Consider the following 16,332-nt stretch of genomic DNA (forward strand, 5'->3'; position numbering starts at 1 on the left):
TGTTTTATCAGCTGCAGGTGGAGAAGCTGTAATATTTTCACTCTTTTAGCTGAATTGTTCAGAAAAGGTGGAGCTGAAAACAGTTTCCCGTTCGTTTTGGAGCAGAAATGTGTGACTGCTTATATAAACATTAATAAGAGATTTAAAAAGTAGCTAAAAAACCTAAATTAGACTGTAGCGGCGCTCCGGGAGTCACAAGCTGCTTTCAAGGACGCAGGGATGTGTTTTAGATTGAGGTGCTGAAATTCTGTGACGTGATGGATGAAGTCTCACAAAATCATGTGCTTTCTTTCCAGCGTGAAACAGAGCCTGTAACGCGGTGCTATAATTAGACGAGAAACCACAGTACAAACATCTAACTGATACATCAAACCACCGCTCTCTTACTCTGCACTAACTTTATGCAAATGAGCTAATCAGATTGTTGATGTGTGTTGCAGTAATGATTATATTAGATTATATTAGATTTAACACTGAACACACACAGAGCAGGAGACACAGCACTGATCAAGTTACATGTATTACGTTACACCACTTTCATGTTAAAGTACATTAGGATGCTTTAGGGCTCAGAACTGGCCTGCGACTCTGCACAGACTTCTGATGTGCTTGAGGACACGTCACCAAAGCGGTCAGCAGTTTTCAGCTCACTGTAATGAAAATATGGTGTTTACTTAATCAAAACAGGGTGACTGCAGATTTTAGAAATATAAAAATATAAACTCTGCTCTAAAGAAAGACATACAATTACTGTGAAGTTCAGAACAACATTATTCTTCTTAATATTGTTAGCAGTTGCCCTGCTAAATAAATAAATAAATATTCAGACCTTAGATATTTACAAGGCATGTGTTCTGATCAATACAGTCAATGAGACAGTAACAAGCTAAATATATTATTATAATTTTTATTATATTATTTATAAGGTCATTTCTGTTGGTTGGTGTCTGTCCCGTACCCTAAGTTTCAGTTTGTTAAAATATAGTTTACTTTCTTTGTAATTCTCTTATTTTCTTTGCGATGTTTTTGATTCATATTAAATTGGTGGAACACTGAGATTCATCATATAAAAATAAATAACAAAAAACTATTTAAAAATGGTCACGTTAACACAGAAACACAGAGTTTTAGTTCATAGGCGGAGCCTTATTTTAGCCACACCCCTGCCATTTAGAGCTGGAACTGAGACTGTTTGTATACATCATAAATGTATCATAATTAAGCTGTAGGGTCACTCAAGTCAAAGGAAATTAGTCTGAAGTATGAGTCGGTTATGAACTGTATAAATGATTCATATATTATTCAGATTATATTCATATAATATTCTGATTATATTCATATATTATTCAGATTATATTAAAATATTATTCAGATTATATTCAAATATTATTCAGTGTGTTTATGTTCAGCAGCAGACATGATAAAAGGCCTAATTATGTGGCTAATACTTTCATAACTACCACATACAGATATGCAGAATCATAAGCAGTGAAAAATAAAGTTCAGGACAAGCCCTTGAACAGGATCCAGAAGTTTGGTCCTCCAGAGAGTTTTAGTGATTTAAATGAAAATTAAGCATGATGGTTCATTCAGAGAATAAAATACAAATAAACAATAATTGCTGTATTGCCATAGATGGTTGGGGGGGGGGGGGGGGGGGGGTCCACTGTCTAATCCTGGTCCTAACACACCTGGCTCTAATACTCAGATGCCTATGAAGGCCTCCATTAAGTCCATGTTAGACAGGGCCTGTGCTAAACTCTGTAAGGTGGTGTCTCTCCAGGACCAGGACTGGTTGCTTCTACTGTAGAATGAGTTCAGCAAACATGCCAATAAAAGCAGTGTTGTAACTACAGGGGGACAGGGGAGTTAGTTACACCCCCCCAACCCCCTCTTTGTGTGATTTTATACAAACAGAACCCAACAGAACCGCCTTCAATCACGTGGAACCTTTTCCTTACGTTTGTAGTGTCTGCTCAGGCCGATTAAAGATTTATATATTTAGATTAATGCTTTTAGAGACATTAAAAGGACTGGCATTGGGGGAATATAGATATTATATCATAGATATAAACAGTTACAGTGTGGATGAATGTCTCACTGAGCTTTTAGTGTCAAGTGTCCAAATACACTGCTCAAAAAAAATAAAGGGAACACTTAAACAACACAATATACTGTACTGAAGTATGAAAAGCGATCCGGTATGGCAATCATATTAGTGATCCGCATGATAGTTTTGGCACAAGTTTTACGCCGGATGCCCTTCCTGACGCAACCCTCACCATTTATCCGGGCTTGGGACCGGCGCCAGAAGTACACAGAGTACACCCCTAATGGCTGGTTTACTTAAGTATCAAAAGTAAAAGTACTAAAAGATTAATTATGACTAATGTCCTATGATCATTTTTATAACCAGACTCGCTTCATGAACTCATTTCAGGTGAAAGTCCTCCAGCGTCTCTCTTGGTAAACCAGTCTTTTAATAGAACGTCATTAATTAGTGACGCTGACGTCTATTAAAATGATCATAAGCACAAAACACTGAAGGTAAACAGTTTCCATCAGGGAGAACCGAGTGGCTCTGAAATAAACTGAAACTTTTCTTGTTTGTAAAAAGTTAAGATCTATTTGCAACTTAGTTACAAGTTTAAGTTTAATAAAAACTCAGGATCACAAATGAGGTCTCTGTTCATAAACAAACTAGCAAAAACAAATTTACTATAAAATGTACTATAAAACTGTTTTTATGAATTCAGAAAAAAGCTGCGTCAGTCTCGACTGCATATGTGGACATATTTCTATACTGTGCTCTATTTACACAAAGTTAGGTTAGTTCATCATTTATGTTGAACATAAATATGCTGTGCTGACGTTGAACCGTGTGCTGCACTGGGTCGGTATGACCAACAGGTCAAAACCAGCTCCAAACAAAGTGACCGCTGGGCCCTGATTGGTGCTCTGGCTTTGCGCTTCTTTCGTTTTGACATGTTACGTATTTATACACACAGAAACCAAAAGGAACAACAGATTTCTCAAAATGTAGGAGGAAAAAGTCGGATATTAGACTCTGAAATGTAGTGGAGTGAAAGGAAAAAGTCGCCCAGAACGGAGAAACTTCAGTACAGATACACCAAAAATACTAAAGTACAGAAACCAATTACATTTACTTAGTCACTGTCCACCACTGGTGAATATTATCATGCATGTTCAGAGTGAATGTGTTTATCATCTTTGAACAGAGAGACCAAAAGCTACAGTGAACGTCCAGCCAGCTGGTCATGTGTTCATCAGAGAGAGAGTCACTCTGACATGTGGAATAGAAAGTGGAGATGACTGGAATTATGAATGGTATAAGAATAATAATCTTCTCAGAGATGCTCAAAGGAAGAAATATGAAATCTCTAATGTTGATCAGACTCATGCAGGTGATTATACCTGTAAGGGAACACAGTCAACAGGCCGAATCTACACACACACCAGTGCAGCTGTTACACTGACTGTATCAGGTGAATGTGGCGTCTTTCTCACTGTATTTCCACCATTAAAGCTGCACTAGAGCCCGACTGATAATTTGGCAATATTATCAGCTGATATGAGCTGCAGATAAATTGGTACTGGCATTTATAACAGTCAGCAAATGGCAATTAAAAAAGAAACGGAGAGGCGGAAAACAGATCCTTCAGCCATGTTATGAAGGTTGTTGTTGAGTAGTTTGTTCATCTGCAACTTCCCTGTTGGAAACACACACGTTTGTAATTGGCAAATGACAAGTCCCAATAATTAGCTGCCCCGAGTCGAGCTGATTAACTTTATCCTGAAGGATTTTATCAGCATTCATGGTTCAAGTTGATATTAGTCACATGAAATACTTAAATAGTCATAAAATATCCCCATGACTTCTCCTCTTAGCCTAAATAAGCCTGGCAGCGTTCATAAACAAACAGGTGCTTCTTTTCTCCCTGGCTCTTCACTTCTAAAAACTCTCTGGCAGCATCACTTACAGCAGCTTATAACGCTGTTTATCTCTGGAAAACAACTAACATTAACGACGGGCTAAACTACAGCATTTAACTTATTCTACTTAAATGATGAAGCTGACGGCAGTTTCTTATTGGAATTTTCACATTTCACCTTAAACGGTGCAGCAGTGAGAATTCTGGCTACTGTTTACCTCAGGTGCCAGAATGAACCTGCTGCAGCATTTAAGGTGGGACTGGAGAATTAGAAGTAGGCCAACTTTAGCCTCATGCCTAAACGAAGGAAGTGTCAAGAAATGATGTCTTGCTGGTGTTTCATAACAGTCTATGAAGGGGTGAAATCCCAAAGTTGTAAGTTTATTTTTTTTATTTATTTTTTTTTTCCCAAATGATTTTTTATTGATGACTTTGAGGGAAAAGCAAACCAGCATACAATCAAAATACTTGTACATAAGTCACCCATTTTCACACTTAAGAAGAAATATACACTTACCATACAAAAATAAATAACTACACAAATCAGAATAAACAGAATAATAATAGTAAAAAATAAATATTAAAATTAATTTAAAAAAATAAATAAAAATTAAATAAATGAAAAAAAAAAAAAAAAAATATATATATATATATATATATATATATATATATATATATATATATATATATTAACTCTCAACCCCTTCAACCCCCTCAATTGTTAACTCAGTAAGAGCATTAAAAAAGGTAATGAAAGGTTGCCAACTCTCAAAAAATTTATTAGTAGATCCCCTCAAGCTAAACTTAATCTTTTCCATACAGAGGAAAAAGGAAACGTCTTTTAACCACAAGGAAAATGAAGGCGGGGAAACTGACTTCCAGCTCAAAAGAATTCTACGTCTAGCTAATAATAATGCAAAGGCTATAGCCTTACAAACCTCAACCGCATATACAGGGATGACCTCGGGCTCACTGAAAATTGCCCACAGGGGATCTGGATCCAACTTGCACTTAAACACTCTAGAAAGAGTGCAAAAAATATTTGACCAGAATTTATCAAGTTTTATGCATGACCAAAGCATGTGCAATAGGTCAGCCGGATCAGAACCACACCTCGGGCAAGCAGCATCAGTGTTCGCGAAGATTTTAGCTAGTCTGGCCTTAGTATAGTAAGCCCTGTGAACCAGCTTTAACTGCATCAAGCCCAGTCTGGCACATGACGAAGAGGAGTTGATCTTGGACAGGGCCTTTGCCCACCATTCATCGCCCAACTCCCTGCCAAACTCTGTCTCCCACTTGTCCCTGAATGTAAGACTCACCTCCGGTTGGAGAGTCATAATGCAATTATAAACTTGTGATATAAAACCTTTTGTGTCAGGTTTCAAACTGCATATCTCCTCCCAGGGTTCGTTCATCGGTTCATGAGGAAAAGAAGTGAAAAGTGTTTGGGCACAATGACGGACTTGTAAGTAGCGAAAGAAATTTGTTGGGGGAAGTTTAAATTTATCACTCAGTTTTTCAAAACTAGAAAAGATTTTATTCTCATATAAATCACGGAAGTTATTAATCCCTAGATTCGCCCATTGTAAAAAGGTGGAATCAGTCAAGGAGGGGGGGAACAAATGATTAGAACGAATAGGAATCAATGACGATGCATTCTGAGATTTAGCCAACCCGCTAAGCTGTGACCAAATTTTCAAAGTCGACAAAACCACAGGATTAACTGAGTATTGTTCCTGGGACAGTGGAAGAGTAGAAAAGATCATAGCAAGCAGGGAGGTAGAACTACATAACAAGGATTCCAGTCTACACCAGTCTATCTCCGGTGAATGTAGCCAAAAGCAGATCTTTTGCACATTGGCGGCCAAATAGTAATAAAAGAAATTGGGGAGTGCTAATCCACTGTCAATTTTAGATTTCTGCAAAATAGGTTTCCTAATCCGAGGGACCTTCCCAGACCAAATGAAATTAGTAACAGCCTTATCAATGTCTTTGAAAAAGGATTTGGGTAGGAATACAGGGAGGCATTGGAATAAGTATAAAAAGATAGGTAAAATGCTCATCTTCACACATTGGACTCTACCGGCCAAGGAGAGAGGGAGACTATTCCATCTCTGAAAATCAGCATTCATCTCTGCAATCAAAGGGGGAAAATTAGCACGTACAATAGATGATATATTGTGCGTAATATTAACACCCAAGTATCTAAAGCCCGCTGGTGAAAGGCGGAACGGGATAGCGGCCTGAGTTAAATTATGAGCATCCCGACTCACAGGGAAGCACTCGCTCTTCTGGAAATTTAATTTATAACCTGAAAAAGAACCAAATTCTTTTAATGTCGATTCTGCTACTGGGATCGTTTCCAGAGGGTCTCGAAGATATAAAAGTAAGTCATCTGCATATAGGGAAACTTTGCTCTCTATACCATGTCGCAGAATACCTTTGATACGCAAAGATGACCGAAGAGTAATGGACAAGGGCTCCAAAGATAAGGAGAATAACAACGGGGACAAGGGGCAACCTTGACGAGTCCCACGAAATAAAGGAAAATACGGAGAGCTAACAGAGTTAGTGCTCACGCTTGCCTGAGGGGAGGTATAAAGCAATTTGATCCAAGAGATCAGTTTGTCACCAAACCCAAATTTACTTAGAACAAAAAACATGTAATCCCACTCAATGCGATCAAAGGCTTTTTCCGCATCTAAGGAAATGATAACTTCCGAGACGAGGGGTGTACTTGGAGTAAAAATTATATTTAATAACTTTCGGATGTTAAAAAACAGGTGTCGTCCCTTAATAAAACCTGTTTGTTCCTCCGAAATAATCAAGGGTAAGGTGTTTTCCATACGTTTGGCCAAGATTTTAGCTAAAATTTTATGCTCACAACACAGAAGGCTTATTGGCCTATATGAGCTACAAAGACTACGGTCCTTATCCTTTTTTAACAAAAGTGAAATGGCTGATCCACCCCTTACGTAACTTGGTGTGTTCTGCTTTGGACAGATGAGTTTCTTGTAGATAGATAATGTCTGCATTTAATTGCTTAAGGTGAGAGAAAACCTTTACATTTTTAAGAGGGGACTGCAGTCCCTTTACATTCTATGAAAGAAACCTAACCCCTTGTCCTAGATTCTGGTTCATCAGAAGATAGTATTATTTCGGCAGAGAGGGAAGAGAGGGAAAAGAAAGAGAAAAAGAAAAAGAGAAAAAAAAAAAAACATCCCACACATGAGAAACCCCACAACAAAGAAACCAAATCCCAAACACCCACACACCACCCACTTCCCAAACAACCATCCTGAACGACTTTCCGGTACGGGCCAAATCCCTCTATCTATACCCCTAACTTGCACGCACTGCTCCCCACAGCGCTGTGCACAAACCTGTGTAAACATTCCAAAACCTTTAAGCAAACCTTTATGATAAACAGAAAGTCACGTTTATATACACCTAAACAATTCAAATACTGCAGACACCTGGTATCTTTACTGCCACTCTACACCTAGCTGGCCCTCCATAATAAGGTGATCTTATATTTGTAAACAGTGCAGAGTGCACACATATATAATCAAATTTTGTTACACAGGATGAGCAAAAATGAGCCATTGACAGTGTGTACACTAACATCCAACAAGCCCTCCACAACAAGGAGATAAAATTACAAACATTGCTGCATATGAGTATTTGTATTGTAATCATATACAAGACCTTGAACCAGGTAGATCAACAGGTATTCTTACCATACCTCAGCACTCAGCAAACCCAAAGGTAGTCCTCATCAAAGTTTGTTAAAGAAAGCCTGAGCCGCTTCTGGAGCATCAAAGGTTACTGTCCGCCCTTCAAAGTCAACGTGCAAACGTGCTGGGAAAACCAGCCTGAAGCGGATTCCCTTGCTGTACAACGCCGCTTTTATGTCGCGAAATGCGGCGCGTCTGCGGGAGAGATCAGCACTACAGTCTGGAAAGATCCTGATTTTGTGACCATGAAAAGACAGCTCACCCCGACCATTTCTGAGAACGAATTCCTTATCTTGGAAGTTGTGAAACAGAACGATGAACGCTCTGGGCTTGTTATGCGTACCTCCGTTAGCTGTTGGGCGACCTAGCCTGTGAGCTCTGTCCAGAACGGGTCGATACTGGAATTTCTCTGCTCCGAACACCTCAAAGAGGATATCAGTCATGAAATTCACGGCATTGTCCCCCTCTAGTTTTTCAGGAATCCCTATCACGTGAAGATTAGCTCTCCTCGAGCGATTTTCCAGATCGTCCAGCTTGTCCAGGAGTTCAGCATTGCGGGCTCGAAGAGATTAGCATTTGTTTTCCAGTGTGACAATTCTATCACTGTGGTCAGATGCGGCGTCCTCTAAGGCTTTAATGCTACCTGTGTGCGAGACCAGAGTCTGTTTAATGGAGTCCAGTGATTCCTGAATAGGTTGTAGGGCCTTGCTCAGTGTGTTTGCGTGGTCAGACATAAGCGATTGTTCCAACTTTTTTAACGCTGGCAAAAACCACGTTGGAGGCGAAGTGTCAGTGTCAGCAGATCGTTCTACCTCTGAAGCTGTGGCCAACCGGGAACTCTCCGGACTCTCCACAGGTGATAGACGTTTCTCCATAGCCAACTTAGCGTTAGCCTCCTCCGGTGTAGCAGCTTTAGCCGAGAACATGCGTTAAATGGCGGGGGGTCGGGTTGCCGAAGTAGTCTTCGAAGTTGTTTTCTCCCTGAGATTACGTGACATTGTGTAGTCTGATACACTGCCGTAACTAAACTTCTGTACGGTGTCGAATAAAAAAAGAAAGGATGCTTAATTCTAGTAAAACTGAACACAACCCGCGGGAGCAGTGTTTACACACGTCTACTCTAGCACCGCCATCACCCGGAAGTCGTAAGTTTATTTTTAAACTGCATTGTGTTTTCTTTGTGAGGAGTCTTAAATAACTACACATAAATGTCAGAGAAAGTCTTTATTTGTTATGTATTTCTGGAAAAAATATCAGCTGATCAGATGCATCATTTAAATCCTCAAATACAGAAATGGGTACCGGTCTCAAAAATGCTAAATCAGTCAGGCCCTAAGCTGCACTATGTAAGATTTTGAAAGTAGTAGCTGAAGAAACACTATAAAATACTATTTAAAACACTATAACATGTGATGTGTGTGCACAGGTCACACTGTAAAGCCTGAAATAATCTCAAAGTTTGCAGTAGATTTTCAGTCCATTTCAAATGTCTTTACACCTTAATGTCACATGCACAGGCTCAAAAGAAGGTCTGGCTTTATGTTTAGGTGTCAAAAGCAAAAGTAACATTATACTGATAAAGATATGTTCACAATAGTAGATCATTCACTTCCATTCTCAGACGACACGTCTTTCACACAGAGCACAACAGTTGTAAAGTATTCTTCCACAAGCAATTACAGGTTTCCACCAGAGAGGTCTCCAAATCCCCCCAAATTACACAGTGTAGCTTTAACAGTTTAAATGTAGAGATGCGTAACTAATATCATTTTACTATGTATACTTAAGAAGAAGCAGAGACCACAAATTACCCTTAGTCTCAATGAGAGCATGCAGCTCATCTGAAACACTGGCAACATCAGCTGATGGTAATAGTTCAACATGTTTGTCCACAGCCAGAAAGTGGAAGATGCTGAAGAGTAGAAATGACGAACCTGAATAACAGACAGTAAATGTTTTTGAATGACGGTCAGAGAGACTGTATACGTTTTAAAAGTGTTTGTCATCTTTGAACAGAGAGACCAAAAGCTACAGTGAACGTCCAGCCAGCTGGTCATGTGTTCATCAGAGAGAGAGTCACTCTGACATGTGAAATAGAAAGTGGAGATGACTGGAATTATGAATGGTATAAGAATAATAATCTTCTCAGAGATGCTCAAAGGAAGAAATATGAAATCTCTAATGTTGATCAGACTCATGCAGGTGATTATACCTGTAAGGGAACACAGTCAACAGGCCGGATCTACACACACACCAGTGCAGCTGTTACACTGACTGTATCAGGTGAGTGTGGCGTCTTTCTCACTGTATTTCTGTCATTAAGAGTTTAAACTGTTGAGGTGCAGTTTTAGAGAGAGTACATACAGAAACACAGGGAAGGTGTTTTAAGTTTAGGTGCTGGAATTTAAAGCAGCATATATGTGACGTTAACAATGACATCATGTAAAGTGATCTGTTTTTTCCCATTTGAATTCATTTGATAATTTACATCAAACAGAATGTGTCAGCATACGCTGTAACGAGGTAAAAGATGACAATATACACATTTAATTTACACAACAAACCACTAATCTGCTCCCTGCACTCTCTGCTCTGTCCTTCTGGATGAATTTTATGCTAATCAACTGAGCAGTGACCAATCAGATTATTGGCTCTTAGCACCACATTCCGTTTCCCTGAGTACAAATGTCTCAAAAACAATTTAACTTCCTCCTGCAGCAACACCGAAGACTACAGTGAAAGTCCAGCCAGCTGGTCATGTGTTCATCAGAGAGAGAGTCACTCTGACATGTGGAATAGAAAGTGGAGATGACTGGAATTATGAATGGTATAAGAATAATAATCTTCTCAGAGATGCTCAAAGGAAGAAATATGAAATCTCTAATGTTGATCAGACTCATGCAGGTGATTATACCTGTAAGGGAACACAGTCAACAGGCCGGATCTACACACACACCAGTGCAGCTGTTACACTGACTGTATCAGGTGAGTGTGGCGACTTTCTCACATATTTTCCTTCCTTAAAGCTGCTCTGTGTAAGTTTTTGTATTACAACAGAAAGAAGTAATGGGAAAAAAAACATACTAAAATACAGTGTTCATGTTCTGCTGTAGGTCACCCAGTAACGCCTAAAAGTTTGGAGGGGTTGGAAACTTTTCATGGGTTTTTCATGTTTATTAATGTCACATAAATAGTCTCTCAAAGAAGGTCTGAATAGATGTTTAGGTCTCAAATACAAAACAACATTATACTGATGAAGATATTACAACAGTAGTAGATCGATCACTTACGTCCCCGTAAGACACGTCCTTCACCAAGTTCTGACTGAGTTCTCCTTAAATGCTCTTTCAATGAGCAGAGTCTTGAGATTCATTCCCTCAGGGGGTTCATAGCACAACTAATGTTACAAACTACTGTTCCTCATGTTGGGTGTAATTACACATTTTCACCAAAGAGGTCTCCAAATCCCCAAAACTTACATAGTGTATCTTTAACAGTTAAACGTGGAGACGTGCATTACTGCTATAAGAATATCATCCAACTGTATTAACCTAAGACGTGACAGATGATGATCAGTTAAATTCTCTTTACACTGGCAACACTGGAAAAATCAGCTGATGGCAGTAGTTCACTTTTGTGTGAAGTGTTAAGTGTTAAGTTTGTCCATAGCCAGAAAATCGAGGATGAAGAAGAGCAGTAGTGATCGTGATAAAACACATCTGGAATTAAACAAATGTTAAATACTGTCATGCATGTTCAGAGAGAGTGAATAAGCTCTAAAAGGATTTATCATCATTGAACAGAGAGACCAAAAGCTACAGTGAACGTCCAGCCAGCTGGTCATGTGTTCATCAGAGAGAGAGTCACTCTGACATGTGAAATAGAAAGTGGAGATGACTGGAATTATGAATGGTATAAGAATAATAATCTTCTCAGAGATGCTCAAAGGAAGAAATATGAAATCTCTAATGTTGATCAGACTCATGCAGGTGATTATACCTGTAAGGGAACACAGTCAACAGGCCGAATCTACACACACACCAGTGCAGCTGTTACACTGACTGTATCAGGTGAGTGTGGCGACTTTCTCACTGTATTTCTGTCTATAAGAATTTAAAGTGCATTACAACTACAAACACATCATCTACTACGTATCAGCCAGTTTCTCTTTAAAAACTTACTGATGACTTAGTGAGTTCAGTGAGCTTGAAACTAGTGTTTCTCCAGGTAATGCACAAGGGAGTAGACCGCCAACTCCTGGTTAGATGGCAGAACACCTTATAGGACAAATTAAAAAAAAAAAAAAGGGGGGGGGTTTCTTTTACATGAACTTTCGATAGAGGCGATTTCTTTCTCTACAGCTGCACTAATTGACAGAGAGCAAAATTCTGAGTCCCACCTCTAATTTTACTTGTTACTACGTTTAACAAACTCTGAGCACAAAGCTATCTGGGAAAAGACTAAACAGTTCAATAGTATGAAGGAAAATTAGAAGCACAGAAGAAAAGCTTTGAAAACATTTATTATTAAAAAGATGCCTCTTCAAATGAATGTTGAAGCTAACACTAAAGCTAATCATAGCGATGTTAAGTGTTAAAGAGAACTTGTACACATTAAAGAAACAATACACAGGGTGGCAAATGTACGAGTGGCTTAATATTTGTTTTTACACGTTTTAATCACAAATGTGTGCACCATACAGTTCATCATACAGTTCTGACTGATTTATCAAGCTTACTATCAGCAGCTAATTAACTTTAATATTGCTTTATAACTTTTTTTCTCATATTAAAATGATGTTTAGTAAATACAGTAAGCTATAAGGTTTAGCTTAACCAAGAGCCAGCATATGTCTGTCTGTTAATGGTTAATTAACACTGAGCTCTCAGTGGGGCCTCCATGCTGGGGGATAAAACCCCCAAAAATACAAACAAACAAACTAAAAAGATAAATAAATAAGAGCAGCATGACTCCCACACTGGTCTAAGCTGGTTCATGCTGGTCTGGTGCTCGATATCAGCAGAACACAACTGTTCTGGTGGTGATCAGCATATCTGAAAGCATTGCTGCTAATCCTGACACCAACATTAAAAACAATGTAAGCTTGATTTACTGGTCTATGCTCATTTTTCTAGTAGGGTGTCCACAAAGTTTAAACTACTATATATTTTTTTTGCTTTGCTGCAGTTAAAAAATCTGTTGTAGAATTTCTGATGTAACCGCTTGTGTAAAGATGAAAAAACACGTTACAAGTATCAAAATAGCATCAGAACGTCATCTGCCGTGTGCACCAAAGGTCTGCAGAGAAGAAATGCTTCATTTGGTGTTTGGTCTCAGCAAGTTCAACAGAGACAGGCTTCCTGTCCAAGTTTCAGCTGCACAAATCCCAACAGATGAAAAGATGGAAGGGTTCATTCCTTTCATGATGACAAACTTTCTCATGAGGCCATGAAGATTAGATATAAGATCATAGACTTTCAAAAGAGACCGTCAAAGAAGAGAAACAAAAAACAAGAGTTTCCAGAACTGGAGGTTAAAAAATTCTTAAAGATCAAGAGAAAATGGGGCAACAGACCACCCAAACTGTCTCCATCAGATAATCACTTAGAGCCTCCACCTGGGAGAGATCAAAGAAAATCAAGCCCTAGGTTTGCTTCAGATATGAAAAAATCTGTTTCTGGACATCCTTTATCCTGGATATCCTTTATCCTGAACATCCTTTATCCTGGATATCCTTTATCCTGAACATCCTTTATCCTGGATATCCTTTATCCTAAACATCCTTTATCCTGGATATCCTTTATCCTAAACACACTTTATCCTGGATATCCTTTATCCTGAACATCCTTTATCCTGGATATCCTTTATCCTAAACATCCATTATCCTAAACATCCTTTATCCTGGATATCCTTTATCCTGGATAACCTTAACATGTTTTAAATGTTTCACTTTTGTGTGTCTGTATTATATTTTACCTGTTAGCTGCTTTAATGTTTATATTTTAAAGCAACTGTCAGCCCAAGAAAAGTATTAAATATTAAAAACTTCTATAAATAATCTTGTGTATAGTCAGTAAGTGAGTGATGGGTCTATATGAATGTACTTATTAATGAACTCTTTAATTAATCTTTGATTAAATACCTAAGTAGTTACATTGTGTCCCATCAGAGTTGATTATTTTTATTGTTTCTTATCAAAACAGGACTTTAGTGTTTCCTTTTGATTCTTAGTGAATTACCAACCTGATCTCGAACTCTAAAGTGCAGTTTCTAGTTCAAATGTAAATCTAAGAAGTTGTGACTTCACTCTGTATCACTTTCTCTCTCCTACAGATGGTGATGTGATTCTGGACATTCCTGTCCATCCTGTGTCTGAGGGAGATTCTCTGACTCTCCGCTGTTTATTTCGCTCCACAAAGCCCTCAAACCTCACAGCTGATTTCTATAAAGATGGATCACTGCTCCAGACCCAGACGACAGGAGAGATGATCATCCGTACTGTCTCAAAGTCAGATGAAGGTCTCTACCACTGTAAACACCCAGAGAGAGGAGAGTCACCACAGAGCTGGCTCTCAGTCAGAGGTGAGAACAGTTTCATGTTATCTGATTCATTCTGTAACTCTATAGATCATAAACTGTAATAATTCATTGTTTCTTCTGCAGCTTCAGGTTCTGGTGTAACAGTAGTAGTAATAGTCGGAGTGTCAGTGGGACTGAGTCTAATCTTGCTCCTCATCATCATACTGGGCCTGATTTGCTGCTACAAGAAGAGCAAAGGTTTGAAGACACACTTCCTCTGTCCTGTATGAGTTTATGCAGCTGAGTAAAGACAGATTTCTGTGAGCTGTGCTGTTTGTACTGGCGCTGATATAGAAGTATAGTTTGAATCTCTTATTCAAAGATGTATCTCTGTCTCCCTCTACTGGAAATCAGCAGAACACCAACCAAAGCCAGAGTCTGTCAGGGTCTGGGGGGTCTCTCTCAGGAAACCCACCACTGCAGGCTTCTCAGTTTGCATGACTAACATAATCACTAGCATTTAGTTTTTATAGCAGTTACACTGTTTCAGTAAAAGATCTCATTCACTCTGTAATAAGCAGTGATCACATTTATGGATTACTGATTTCATATTTAACAGGAATGCGACTAAATTTCCTCTTGTTCATTAATACTTGTTTATAAGTGAGGTGTCTGTGATGATGTGAGAACACAGTGGCGTCTCTGATGAGTAGCTTCTTCTGTTCCAGGTGATTCTGCAGCTCAGCCCAGTGATGACACTTACGCTGAGATTATGACTACAAACAGCTACAGAGGAAACGGTAAGAACTGCATCTCTACAGTAACAGATATATTTTCTCTTTAACTGTCTTTGATATAATCTAAATTATTTCTGTATCAGATGAAGCAGTGAGGAGACCAAATGATGTGGCTTATTCCCAAATTGAGATGAAACATTTCAACTACCACAGTGAAGGTATGAATGACCTCATATACTTTAATGTTCTTCAAAACATCTCAGCACCTAGTACATCTCATTGTACATCAAACTTTTCCATTGAGAGAAACTAATTTAAGGTTCACAGCTGGACCTTAAAACCACTGCTGTACCTTTAAGGGAACGTTTACATTGTTCGTACCTTGATTAATGAAAATGTTCCTGCACAGAACCTTTATTTCTAACAGTGTAGTTACTGTGAGTGTAAGTCTATTTCAGAGGGTCTGAGCTCTCTCTGGTTCCTCTTTGTGTTTTAATAACATGTCCTCCTGTTTGAAACTACATTGTGAAAACTACACTTGACCTACTTTCTACCTCTAATCTGGCGACGTGTCTCAGGAGATACGCACTTTTTTAAAGTCTCTGATTAAAACCAGGAACACTATCAGACCATGTTTCCTTCATCAGCCTGTTTAGACAACAGTCATGATTAGTTTCATTAGTTTATGTTACTGTTTAATACAAAATTACTTTAATTAATAAATAATCACCTACCACCTGTCAAACACACTAAAATATAAAAGTCATTAGGTGCTTTTCTCTTGTAGGTCTGTGAAGAAAACTGCTGCTGCTGCTGTCGCAGGACAGAAAGTAAGCATTTCGAGAAACTCCTGGTTGGGTTTTAATGAGTGCAGACAGACGAGGATCTGAACACATTTAGACTGTCAGAATCATCTTTAATATCTGTATATCTTTCAGTAACAAACGCTCTGTTAGTGTTTTATACTGATGAAGTGAGAAGAGTCACTTTTTCTCGTTGGTGTATTAATGTACTTTTCTAACTCTGACTCTGAGTTGAGGAATAATCAGATATTCTGAACTCGGCTTTGATGATAATATCTGGGTGTATTAGCTAGTAAAATGAGTTAGTTAGCTAGTAGAGTGTAATCTGAAACTGTACCCTCAATATCTGTACCATATATATCTATCAATATACCATCTGTCTCTGCTGAGGAACTTTTATTTGCTGTACAGTTTCCTCTCATCTGTTTTTGCACTGCTTATAGCTCAGTTATTTTATTTTATTAGATTGTTATTTTGCAGGACGTGCTACACTGCAGTCTTCTTAAATGGAGTTTAATACTCTCTGTTATGAGTAATAATACACTGTACACCTACAGACAGTATTTATCATAGCAATATTAAA

General features: G+C 38.5%; 1 protein-coding gene across 1 annotated transcript in view; it reads left to right on the plus strand.

Annotated features, from left to right (window-relative positions):
- LOC119262785 (sialoadhesin-like) overlaps positions 1 to 15,784 on the plus strand; it is a 101,507-nt gene extending 85,723 nt beyond the window's left edge. Inside the window, exons 5-9 of the mRNA XM_037536015.1 lie at positions 14,024 to 14,272; positions 14,354 to 14,467; positions 14,938 to 15,009; positions 15,090 to 15,164; positions 15,734 to 15,784. Of these exons, the coding sequence (XP_037391912.1) occupies positions 14,024 to 14,272; positions 14,354 to 14,467; positions 14,938 to 15,009; positions 15,090 to 15,164; positions 15,734 to 15,741 (518 nt within the window). The 3' untranslated portion in view covers positions 15,742 to 15,784. The remainder of the gene's footprint in view (positions 1 to 14,023; positions 14,273 to 14,353; positions 14,468 to 14,937; positions 15,010 to 15,089; positions 15,165 to 15,733) is intronic.
- Positions 15,785 to 16,332: the final 548 nt, after the last annotated feature.

This window comes from Pygocentrus nattereri, chromosome 29, assembly GCF_015220715.1.
Source record: "Pygocentrus nattereri isolate fPygNat1 chromosome 29, fPygNat1.pri, whole genome shotgun sequence".
NCBI lineage: Eukaryota > Metazoa > Chordata > Actinopteri > Characiformes > Serrasalmidae > Pygocentrus > Pygocentrus nattereri.